The sequence below is a fragment of the Diorhabda sublineata genome, chromosome 2 (genome assembly GCF_026230105.1).
Source record: "Diorhabda sublineata isolate icDioSubl1.1 chromosome 2, icDioSubl1.1, whole genome shotgun sequence".
In the NCBI taxonomy this organism is placed as follows: Eukaryota; Metazoa; Arthropoda; class Insecta; order Coleoptera; family Chrysomelidae; genus Diorhabda; species Diorhabda sublineata.
The window spans coordinates 12,713,625-12,726,763 of record NC_079475.1 but is presented as its reverse complement, the minus strand read 5'-3'; the positions used below and the strand labels follow the sequence as shown (position 1 = coordinate 12,726,763).

At 32.9% G+C, this 13,139-nt stretch overlaps 1 protein-coding gene across 2 annotated transcripts in view; it reads left to right on the top strand.

Moving 5' to 3' along the window:
• LOC130453340 (colorectal mutant cancer protein) overlaps window positions 1–8,769 on the top strand; it is an 82,756-nt gene extending 73,987 nt beyond the window's left edge. For both annotated transcript variants that reach the window (XM_056793019.1, XM_056793018.1), the window contains exons 8-14: window positions 1,137–1,305; window positions 1,438–1,713; window positions 2,635–2,824; window positions 3,876–4,070; window positions 4,173–4,363; window positions 5,391–5,493; window positions 6,481–8,769. In XM_056793019.1, the coding sequence (XP_056648997.1) occupies window positions 1,137–1,305; window positions 1,438–1,713; window positions 2,635–2,824; window positions 3,876–4,070; window positions 4,173–4,363; window positions 5,391–5,493; window positions 6,481–6,567 (1,211 nt within the window). In that variant the 3' untranslated portion in view covers window positions 6,568–8,769. The remainder of the gene's footprint in view (window positions 1–1,136; window positions 1,306–1,437; window positions 1,714–2,634; window positions 2,825–3,875; window positions 4,071–4,172; window positions 4,364–5,390; window positions 5,494–6,480) is intronic.
• Window positions 8,770–13,139: the final 4,370 nt, after the last annotated feature.

Sequence of the window (13,139 nt, the reverse complement as noted above, 5' to 3'; positions counted from 1 at the left end):
TATATGCGAACTTTACTATTAATGCTTTACTATCTTGAATACTCATTTACTTAGGTTCCTTGGCGCTGGTGATCTCGATTCGAAGTATGTAAGTTGGTGAATGGGGTTGTCGTTCACAGTTAGGTTAGGTTATTACCGTTGGTTCTGTTTTTTTCTACAGATATATGCATATTAAGGTTTATGGCTGTTGTTTGGAACCGATACAGCAAATGCTGTAGGTCATCCTCGTTATCTACTATAAAAAAAGCCGAAACTTAATACAAGTGCGAAAAGTTACCGGCTGATTTGTTTGTTATTACATACCGATCTTGAAAACATTCTGGAATGGGGTGTAAGCGAGCTGGTTGCGTTTAATGTAGTAAATACCCAGGTTGCTTTTGTTACAATGAAGGCTGGCACTGCAGCTCAGGATTTGGTCCTGTCTGAATATAAAGAAGTATAACTATCACCGCAAATTCGCTTGTTGAGGCTGGGAGCAATATACCCTGGCATAGTCACGTGGCCGATTTAGCCAAAGCAGCTTCACAAAAACTTGGAGCCCTTTTTAAGACCATACTCTGCAACAACTTTTAATCCTCAACAAGAACCAGATTCGTCTATGTTTAGAATATTGCTCGCACATTTGGAGTTCGGCTCCCAAGCTCGAATCAATACAGGGTTGACCGGAAACATGGACAGCTTAGAGCATAGAAGAAAGGTCATTGAACTGAATATGTTTTACCGATTCTACCACGGTAAATGCTCTTCCGAGCTGTCTAATATGATCCTGCCTAGAGCTACCAGTTTAAAATTTGATACACATTAAGAGGTGGAGGGAGAAAGAAGGTTGGTTAGGATAGGTTCTAATTTTTGTTTTTAAACCTCGTGTGCTATTATTGTAGATGATGATGGAAAATATGTGTCCCCCCCACTTTCGGAGCACTAAAAAACAACCCTATATGCGCGAAATTTTTGGTGAGTTATCGACTTGACCTACCTACTTTGATGTTAAATTTCGCCACCAGGTAGCGTACCCTGGTCCTTAACTTTTAGAATGTGCATTTAAAAAGAAATTTTATTTAATATGTTTTTAATATTCATTTTTTCGTATTTTGTCACATTTCATCTGTGTTTATTTCCAAAAATTATTTCTTTAGCTGTTGCTGAACATATTGTTGGTGATATTTTGAAGCAATGCGATATTCAGGCTGAGAAGCAAGGACTGGATTTCGAATTAAGAAAAATGAACGCCAAATTGGAGAATGCGAGATCGCAGAATTCAGTACTGGCATTAACGCTTTCAGAAACGAAAGCGCATTGTGATAGGTAAGCATTCACTTTTTTTATTGTGTTAATAATTTTTTTAACTCATTTCGCGGATATAGAAAAAAAATGAGAAAATTTCGAAGGTGTCTTTTGTATTTTTCCGTCCTATATGTATTTTTTTGTTTATTCCAGATTGGCCTTACTATGTGGTAAATACGAATCTAACGCTATAGCTTTACAATTGGCGTTGGGAATAAGTGATAGAATCATCGAAGCCTACGATGTACTTTTGGCTCTACTAGAAACTGAGCTAACTTTGAAAGAAGACGATTCAGATACTTTACAAAATAGAAGTGCCGCCGAAACGGTAGCCAAACAACTTCTTCATCATTTAGATTCATATCAAAGTACAGATGTTTTATTATCACCTTGGCAGAATAATGTTTATAGTAGTCCTACAATAGATAGGTGAGTGGTTGTTGGTTAGGTCCATATTTCCTCACATTTATTTCGTGTATATTTATTAATTTACAATTTGTTGTAACCAACATATGAACTGAAAAGGAAAAATATCGACGAAATAACAACAAACAAAGAAATTTAATATATTATAATTTCTGTTAATTTATTGATCCAAGTTTAGTTTAACATTTTACTTCCCAAAAACGGTAAGGTTTAAAATATTGTTTTATAATTTTTCACCTTTGAAAAACAAAAAGCGTACAATGGAACAATATAGAAAACGAACTAGAGGGTGAAAAGAGCCGAATCCCAATTTTTTTGTACAAATCGATGCAGGACAAAAAAATTCCGAGGTATTGTCCTTTTTCTACAATTAGGGGCAGTTTTTACCTTTAAAAAACAAAACGCGTACCACGGCACAATATAGAAAACGAACTAGAGGGTGAAATGTGCCGAATCCCAATTTTTTTGACAATTAGGGGTAGTTTTTACCTTTAAAAAACAAAACGCGTACAACGGCACAATATAGAAAACGAACTAGAGGGTGAAATGTGCCGAATCCCATTTTTTTTTTGTACAAATCGATTCAAGACGAAAAAATTCCGAGGTATTGTCCTTTTTCTACAATTAGGGGCAGTTTTTACCTTTAAAAAACAAAACGCGTACCACGGTACAATGTAGAAAACGAACTAGAGGGTGAAATGTGCCGAATCCCAATTTTTTTGACAATTAGGGGTAGTTTTTACCTTTAAAAAACAAAACGCGTACAACGGCACAATATAGAAAACGAACTAGAGGGTGAAATGTGCCGAATCCCATTTTTTTTTTGTACAAATCGATTCAAGACGAAAAAATTCCGAGGTTTTGTCGTTTTTTGATCTTCGTTTCCTGGACTAATTTGTTAATATTTCTTTTTTTATTGTATAGTAACGAAACTTGGACATCCGAACATGAAGTAAGACTTAGAGAACACGTTTCGAGACTGAAAGCGGAACGAAGCAATATTCAGGGAACATATGTGATTTTGGAATCGACGCAACTTGAAAATTTACCTGTACGACCTTCCAGTAGCCAAGAAGCTAGAAAGATGGATTTAGAAATGGCTGTGTTGATGCAGGTAATACCCACCACACATTTTCTGGAAAGAAAATAAATTTCTATAATCGATTTATGCAATGCTTTTCACACATTTTAGTTATTCTCAAATTATGAATGGATGAATGAATTAAAAAAAATTCTCAAGCGGTTTACTTTCTGGTGAGTTTGCTGGCCAATTTAGTTGCTTTTTCTAATGCATTTTGAACCATACTTGTATGAAATGGTCGAACATCATCGTCTACAAATATAAAATTTTTCCCATAATATTTTCTCTTAAATAATTGAGGTTATAACAACTTCTCTAGCAAGTTCTGTTCTCCTTCAAAGACTTATAAATTTGCTATCACGTTAATGTGAACCTGCACGTTTCTGTACTGTTGTCAAAAACAATTTATGTGCTGTTTAGTCCACGCCAAGAAGGATTAAGTTTGATGGGAGAATGACTATTCATAGGTTGACAACACTATCGCTACAATAAATTTCCGCCATGTTTTCATTAAACATGTTTAACGTGATAAAACAATTTAAAAAACCGATGATAAGTTTTATAAATATTATCCAGAATGTGGTCATATCAACATATATGAAGCTGAACATCCGGTACCATCAATTACTACTTAGAAAAAATATTTTGCTTGGAAGACTACATATGGAAAAGGTATCTGCTGTATGGTGGGTGCCGCGATTATTTAATGCTGATCAAAAGCTCGTTCGAATAGAAATTTTAATTGAATGTTCGGTATATTTAAACGTGAATTTTACCGTCGATATGACACGGTGGATAAAACTCAGGTACTTCATTTTATCTCTGAAACAAAAATACTATTAGAAAGGAATATAGTTAATTTCACATTTGAAGAAAGGCAGATCATGTTTCAAATTGGATATTCGAAACAATAAAGATGATTGTAAAAATTAAATTTCTCGAATATTGAATTATATTTTGAACAACTGTTTTCTTTATTCACTTTTTTCTTTGTAGCAAGTTTTTGTGGAACAAAATTTCGTGATGTGATCTCTTCTTTGATATTCTTTTTATTTCAGTTGTTAGTGATCGGTATATTTTTTAGGAACTTATGGGTTTACGAGAAGATAAGTCCGAATTAATATCAAAACTTTTTGCTCTGGAAAGAGAAAAATGTGCCATTGAACTTAAACTTAGATATTCAGAAGGACAACAAAAGGCTCAATCTGCAACATTGAAAAATCTCCAAGGGCATTTAAAAGATACCGAAGCCTTACTAGCAATAGCCACCCAGCATAAAGTAAGAAATGCTGAAATATTGACTTTTAGTTTTTATAAACAATAGACAAAATTATAATGTAATGAATTAATTAAATGTGGATAATAATGGCACTTTATTTAGGAACAAGGTTACTCCGATGCGGAACATGCACAAGGTGTAGAATTGGAATTGATGCAAGCATTAGCAAGAGAGGCAAGACTGAAAGTTAGATTACAGGAGTTGGTTTCTACTTTGGAACAGGTTACAAAAAACGCTGAAGCAAGATTGTTAGAAGGAAGAGAAATAGTACAAGATTTAAATCAAACAAATAGGTGAATATCATCATTGAACTTGGAATATCTAGTAGTCAATTATTATCAAATTAAAATAAGTAGAATCCGGTACTTCATTAATAGCATAATTTTTTTAGACGATTTTTATTATAACTATTTTCAAGAAATTGTGAAAATCGCCATCTCTTGGTTTTAAATTAGAAAATTTGTATTATTCACAAGCTGTTTATTATACAACACGACCAAAAAATAAGGAATAAAAATATTAGCAATAAACAGCAAAAAACTTATAGCTATTTTCAATTATCATTTTTCTGAGAATATTTTGTGATACTTTGGGTTGGTAATGTGAATTCATTGGTGTTAAAATACCAGTCGTTAAAACCTCAACATATTCCAAGCTTTTAGTAAGTTTTGGTATTAGAATAAGTATTTGATCATATGGATTCCAGCATATTTGGAATTTTGAAAAAATTGATAAACAGCAAAAAACTACAAGCTAATCTAGCTAATGAAGTGGTATGAATATGTATTGAAAGAAGGAACAAATTCCATAGCATACAATACGATGCATTTGGATCCTGGTGGTAGAACAGTCCTAGGACAAAATTATTAAAAGAGGTGGAATATGACTTGATAAGAGTAGTAGTTAAACACTGACAGGATAAGAAAAAAAACATGATGTTGTGGGGGGAAATGAGCGAGATATAAAAGACAAATATACTAGCAAATCATAAAAGTAAATTGTTACGCCTGCATAATTTCTAGAAGCAGCATAGCCCCACTTTCAAAAGAGTGAACTTCCCTTTGTTCCAAAACGGTTCGTGTACGTAGCTGCCATAAAAAATTGAAGGTGAAAAGATATTGTTATGTTGGTTTTTCTTAAAACGTGTACATGAACATATTCCAAAAAAAAATCCGTTCTCTAGAAGTTTGCATTATGAACCTACTTTTTTTGCTCTGGTCTATTTAGTGTATCTAATTCTTGACTAATATTCGACATTTGTCTTCCTTTAAAAAGTATAGTTGTCCTTAGATTTCTGAGTAATCGATAATTTATTTTCAGTATATTAGCTGATACTGTAGACAGAAATAACAAAAAATATCAAGCCAAACTAAAAAAAATGGAACAACAAATGTTTATCTTAGTAGAAAAGCACAATGCACAGGTAAAATTTTTTTCAAAATATTTTTTTAAATAAATTGTTTTTAAGTAAAAATAAAATTTTTTTGACGTGGAAAACTTAATGAATAACCAAGAACATGTTGTAACTTTTTAAATTCATTTCCAAATGATCTAAGATGTTGCTCTAATTTGTTCCAAGCACTACAATTTGTATATTAATTTATCATTTAGTGCCAAGTCTTCAAACTATCCTTATATTTTCCAAATTGTTTCTCAACTCTGTTTTCATCAACTTTTACCCACCATTTTAATTAGAATTGAAACTTTAAGGTGCAATTTCATGTTGACGATCAACGTTGGCTTAGAGCATCAAACGAGGTCACGTGGTATAATTTCGAATGGAACGCCATCTTAAATTAATGCAGCGTTGCATATAAGAGCGTAAAGGTTCAAATGGCGAAATTAATTAATTAATTCAATAATTTTTTAATTAAGTTCTCAACTTAAATGGATGAATTAGTTCGATCGATAAATATATATCTTATCGTTAAACTTATTATACTTTTCAAAAACCTGGTAGATTAAGGTTATTTGCTATAATACTTGATTTAACACTTTAACACGCCTCAAAATTACAGGGTTCTAAGTACAATTATTGTAGATTTGAGAAAAAGCAGTTTTAAAATACAGTTACCCAAAAAAATTGTTTTAGTATTGGAATATTTCATAATGAACTAAAGTAAAAGTTAACATTATTGTTGTCTTGTACTTGACCAAGTACGAGGTAGGTAGCGTTAACAGGTTCAACTTTAAATGACGCTCTAGACAAAATTGTACCACGTGACAACATTTGACGCTCAAAGCCAGCGTCGGGCGGCAACATGAAACTGCACCTTTATCTTCACCTTTCAAGGTACACACATTTACGTTAAGGTTCTTTTTTTAATTTTTTTTTCAATATATTTCCTCTAGTGAAAGAAATAGTAATTTTCATCTAATAATTTTTATTTACGAGTATGTTTTATTTTAGGTTCACAATTTGCAACAACGGATAGCTACTTTAGAAACGCCTCCAACTAATAGTTCGGAAAATTCTATAAATTCAGTAGCAGTCTAATTGTGGAGTCCTTAAAACGATTCTTCAAGTTCTGTTGATCTCCTTTCTATTTTATAATTTGAACAAAAAGCATTTAATGCCGTGCTTATGTACGAAAATTAGTATTCAAAAAATGGTATCCGTGTACGATTGTTAAAGTGAAATTATGAAAATACTATTCCAATTCACATACTTGTTGACTATTATTTCATTGAATCATATTTGTCTATTTTTCCATCATCCAATACATAAATAATACTATGAAACATAATAATTAATGGTAATTATCTATATTAGGTTACACCCCTCCGATTACGTAAAATTTTAGTGTTATAGGGCGCGAAAAGCAAAACTTCACATAGTTTTTCAACTTTAAGGTTCCAGAAAAAGAAGAATATTTTATACATCATAGTTTATTGCTTTGCATGTCTTCATTACCTAATGATGACATCATGGGTACATATGCGGTATGGGATTTTTGAAGCTTTCTGTTGAAGCACTTCCAAATTTTTGCCCGAATAAACCTCAAATATTTTTTAATTCTATCCTATCTATCACCTTTTTTTGAAACGCCCTGTATATACTTGTTAAGCGTTATTTTCTCTATAACCTACTACAATTCCAACGAAATTTAAATAATTACCTAATTAATTATATAATTGGATAATTATATATTATATAATTAATCTTGTTTATCATAAATCCCATGTGTAATAGAATGAACCGCCCTATGTCCTTACAGTTATGGAAGATGGATTTACCTCTAACCTCCATAGTTGAAGTACAAAACTTTTTCTTATAATAGATAAAATATGTTCCCCTAAGTTCTTGAATTTTTTATACATACTGTCTTCCAAAAAATTTTTATTATATGAGGGCCGTTTCTTTTTCAACCTCCGATCGCTCCGTGCAGCTGCTACGCGGACATGCGCTGTAGTATGATTCGTCGAGTTGACAGAATGGTTAAACACAACCGCATATTCACCATTACTGCCTTGCCTACGGAATTTCCAGAAGTTTCAAGGTCTCTTTTGTACTCTACTTGAATTCATTGGCGGCAACTTTCTTTGAAGAGGGCATTGAAAAGCTTGTCCACAGAAATGACATATGTGTCAATCTTTTGGTTTGTTTTATATGAACTTGTCTCTTATTTATAGTCTATCGGAGGTTGAAAAAAAACGGTCTTTGTATATATGTTACAGTTAAAATCCGTTTTGAGGTTATTCTAGTTTTGACAAGGAAAGATTAGTTTTCACAATCCCGTTAAAACATGTTTTTACTAGTCAAAACTAGTTTTGACTAGTACCCTTGGAGTTAAAACTATTTTTTTTACATTTTTCATCAGAAAATACCAGCATTAACTATTTTTTTCTCATTTAATAGAATTTTCTGTGGAAATTAGCATTTCAATGGAGAATTCTAGTAATGGAAAACAGTGTTTTCAGTTGAAAAATTTATAGTTTCAAAATTTTATTCTAGTAGAACACTAAAAAGTTAGAATTTTTGAAATAAACCTCGGTGGTATATTATTTTTTTTTGTACAAACCGCGATTAGAAAAGATTTTTTCCAGGAGCATCTTACAAAACCTTGCCATCCACCTAAATTGAGGGACTCCATGGTGGAAATACCTCCGAACATGCAGTGTATTTAGACCTACAAAACAATTATAATAAGGAATATACAATTTTATTTCAATTGCCTACCCAAAAAAATATGTAGTTAACTCTGAAAAGGTTTGTGACTAGTGACTAGTTTTCCCTAGTCTAAAATTAACTGGATGCGGGTTTTAACTGAAACCAATATATTAAATATAATAAAATATACAGTACAATAAAAAAGTTTTTATTCATTTCATATTCATTACAATTATTAGTCATCCATATTTGAATATTTGTTATAAAAACTGAGCTTGTTATTTTACTTTGTGCAATTTTTTCTTCCATATAAATTTATTTGTATATCGCAGTAAAATAAGTTTATTTGGTTTATAGAAAAAAAATTGTTTGTGTAATATATCAAATTATCAAATATTTTCATGTGATTTGGAATAGTTATTAACGTGTTAAGGTGTGTCTGCATCGCTGTGATTAACTTTACCCTTATTTAGAATGGCAAAGATACATATTATCAGGAAAAATATTTATTTATAATGAGATTTGCTATATTACGTACTAATACTATTTGTTTTGTTAAAATTTGTTTTGTACAATAAACTTTTTTAAGTCTAATTGTATGTTTATTTATTTACCTGATACATTCGCGAACAAAAAGGCATTAGCTTCAAAATATAAACCATAAAACGTCAACTGATACATATCTCCGTTAACAGCAAACAAGAATTCTACTTGAAAATGGACATAACAAGTGATAAAAGCTGCTCAAGCGGTCACTCTATTACGACAAGACCACAGTCTTCGAGAAAAGGCCAATACGCTGAACGTCAATCAGTCATCGAATACGCGGTTCCGGAGGAAAAAGCTGCATATCCTATAAATATGACCGATTTATCGTCAGCACATCGCTGATAACTCGGGCCCTCAATGATGTTCAAGTCCAACAAGAGTTCCAAGTGAATGGCTAGACAGTCAGAAGAAGACTAAAGCTAACCTTGAGACAAAAAAGCAGAATGTGCCTAGTAACGAAAGATGAGGAGAAGAAATATTAGTACAGCTTTTCGAGGAAGTTGCTGGATGATTTGAGCGGGCATTTCAATGGAAGCAACAACCGAGTCGTAAAGATTATTTTTATTTATCGTTTAGTATTAAAATGGTTATTTAAAATAATAGGCATCCTAAAAGATCCCGTTAAATCATAAGGCCCGGGGCTAAAATAATGATGGGGCCCCCTTAAGGAATTCGGAAAAATGAAAAAGATAATCTCAATACGTTAGATTTGTGGTATCAACACATCAAAAAATACAGAATGTTTTCCAAATTATGGGGCCCTCTTGGAACTGGGGTCCGGGACTAAAAAATCTTATTGCCCAATGATTCATCGAAACATTTTTTACCTGGAGTTGCTGTCTTCTGGTTTCTAAAAAAAATTTGGACACCAAAAATGTCCGTCGATTGTTGCTCGTTTATGTTTAGAGTTATATCTTGAGTTTCTTGGTAACGCCTGCGAATGTATAAAACTGTTGAAGTTGATACTATAATTATTTAACTACAACGCTCTTCTATAAGAGTTACTGTTTGAGCAGATCTCTCTGGCGATGCTTCCATTTTCCCGTTAAATTTGGCTGTTACGATGTCTTCTTCAGCTTTAATATTTGAACGAATGTTTCGGCTTTACACCGTTTGTTGACGATTTAAGTATAAGCATTTCTTTAAAACGGCATAACGTTAAAAAAATTATCTCTAAAATGATGTGAAATAGAGACAGGCTCAAATTAGAATGCGTGATAAAAATTTGATTTGATTTCAACTGTTGCATCTATTTTCATATATTTCATTATTTTGTTAATTTAAACTTTTTCTGCTTACTGAAACAATACGAGGATGGTTCCAGAAGTACTAACACGACTAAGACCTGAGAAAAAAAATGAATCTCATCACACCAGTGTGTGTTTAGAATTAAAGTATAGGATAATACCGCAGAATGAACTAATACAAATCTTTAAACACTTCCTCACTTGATCGGAAGCATTTTTTGAAATTTTTTTTAGAAAGTTTATCTGTTATTTCTAGTGAATGTGTTGAAAGTGGATAGACAGGAAGGCTTTTAGCAGTCGATAGTAACTCATGGCAGGGCGGGTTATCATGATGAAGAAGCCAGCTGGTGAACTAGCTCTAATACTGACCATGTACGAGTTTTATTCACAGACCTTTTAGTGAGACTAGTTTTCTATTGATAATTTTAAATTACGTACCACTTTTAAGTTACTCACATACGGTACTGCCTTATTACAACAGAAATGGCAAGATTTAAAAAGAATATTAATGGATGTGAACAAGAACCAGCAGCAACAACAAGCTTCAGTTGTTGGAAGAAGATTTGGATGATGAATGGAATTTTGCTGCTTCAAATAGTATTTCCAAGAGATCGAAGAAATTCCAAGGAAATAAAAATCAAATGAGTTTATTTCGGATACTTTTGTTGCTTCTGAAATTGTGTTTCCAGTAACAAATTTACCAGCAATGAACAAAAACGAAAATATTATTTCCATATGGTTGAATCTACAAGCAGAAACTATCAGAAGATTAAATGTTTTCTATTTGCAACTGATGTTTTACGGAAGTACGAGGATGGTTCCAGAAGTACCTGGTCCAACAAAGAAAACACGAGAAATTTGGAAAAAAATTGGAGACAGAAAATAATCCGAAGGGGCTAAAGCTGAAGCAATTCAAACTTTAAATTATTAATTTTGGACATTGCAACAGATGTGTGAGCTGGAGCATTGTCTTGAAACAACTTTCTTATTAGCCTAATGCGGCCGTTTTGCTTAATTTCTTCGCTCAAACGTTGCAATAAGTTCGCATAATCCTCGCCGTTGATAGTTTTTCTCATTTTCAAGTTAGTCAATGAAAATTATCTCACACGCATCCCAAAAAACCGACGCCTTGACCATGCCCGCAGATGGAACGGTCTTTGACTTCTTTGAAACCGGTTTTCCCTTTTCAGTACATTGTTTAGATTGTTAGTTTGTTTTGGATTTGAAGTTATGGACCCACGTTTCATCCATGGTTTCTAAACGGCGCAAAAACATTGCCAAACATTTGATGGAAAGATCTTCACGACGCTGGTGTTTTTCCATTGTGAGCAAAAACGATACTGATTATGCGCACAGCTTTCCATGTCAAAATTTCAAGTTAATATGTAATCTACCGCACTTTATGAAATACCTACTAGGTCTGCTACCTCGCGCAATTTCAATCGACGATCATCCAATACTGCTTTGTGGATTTTGTATTTAACTATTGATAACGAAGGACCAGTCTAACCTAGAGTAGAAACTCCAGTTCAGCTTTTATATTGGTTGGGCTAAAGCGTTTCAAATAGCGATTTTTTTCATGCTTTCATATTCACACAAATATTAAACAACGTGGCATCTTCAAACTTGAAACTTGTGCTGTATAGATTGTGTACTTTCTAATACAGTTTCAAGCAACTACTACCAACTTTAGGTAAAGCCAGGTAATTCTGGGACCATCTTCATATTATTATTTCAATTTCAATACTATTCTCCTACGAAAGTTTGTTTTCAACAATAAATATTAGATTAAACATATATTTTGGTGTTGATAGAAATGATTTTAGTCTTCACTCACTTTATATATTTTCAAGTACATTAGTTTTTTAATTATTCAGTATCTTATCGCCTAACGTAATTGCTGTTAACAGAAAGACCACAATTCTCGATGAAAAATTAGGAAGTAATTATATTTTATCTTAAATATGATAACAAATTCTTTTTTGCCAAGACCACAATCATAAACGTGTATATTCACTTTTTATGATAATAATACATTCTAATGAAAATATGGAATGCTTGGATTATATTACATTCTCTAGTTTCGATTCACCACTTCAAAGTTTGAGTCCCCCTTATTAATCAGTATTGATTAAAAATATGCAAAAGAAATTATTCATTTTATTTAATCTTCTGTTAGATCTAGTTATTAATGTGGTCCATCAGCTTTTTATATATATAAAAAAACAGATTTTTGTTCATTATGTAATCAAAAATAATTAATTTTGACACAATACATTTAAACTAATAAATCTACTAATACGAGGTCTGACTATTTAATAACGAGACTGCGCGCCTAGAGGGCGTTGGGTCTCTAGATAACTTGTCTATGCACATCCCAAAACACGTTTCCGTCACTATTAGAGTATTTGTGTAGTAGCGGTTTGAAACGAACCTGGAGCAACGTATCATCTCAAATTTCTCGTTAAATTAAAAAAAAACTCTATAAATTGTTACAAGAGGCCTATGGGGACAATTCTCTATCTCGTGCGCGTGGTTTTGAGTGGTATAAGCGCTTTAGTGACGACCAAGAGAGCACTAAAGATGACCAGCGCCCAGGTCGCCCTGTGACTGTTTCAACTCTGGAAACAGTGACCAAAATCAACCAAATTGTGCGTGCAGATCGTCGAATGAGCATCCGGATGATTGCCGAGGCTCTAAACGCCGATAAAGAAATAAAAGTCAAAAAATCTGACTCCTGACTATAGCTTTTACGTCAACGGGTCTGCTCAGATTTCCTTGGAAGGTTAAAAAAAGATCTGCTTTGAAACGGACCCGATATGACTCGGTGGAAGCGGTAAAGCAAAAAATGGCAGATCTCCTAAAGGCCCCAACCAAAGAATACTTCCTGCACTGCTTCGATCAATGGAAAAAAAGTATGGAAAGGTGTGTGGTGAGGGGATGGGACTATATTGAAGGGGAGCATTCGAATGTAGAATAATTTTTATAATAAAACACTTTTTCGTAACCAGTCTCGATATTTTTGCGTAGTTTTGCAATATAAAGTTTTTTATCACAAATAATGACTCTCAGTTCTTTGTCCGTATCCAGACTTTTAGCAACCACCAATAATATATGAAGAGATATACCGATTTATTACTAGTTCTCCCTTGATTTTACCGT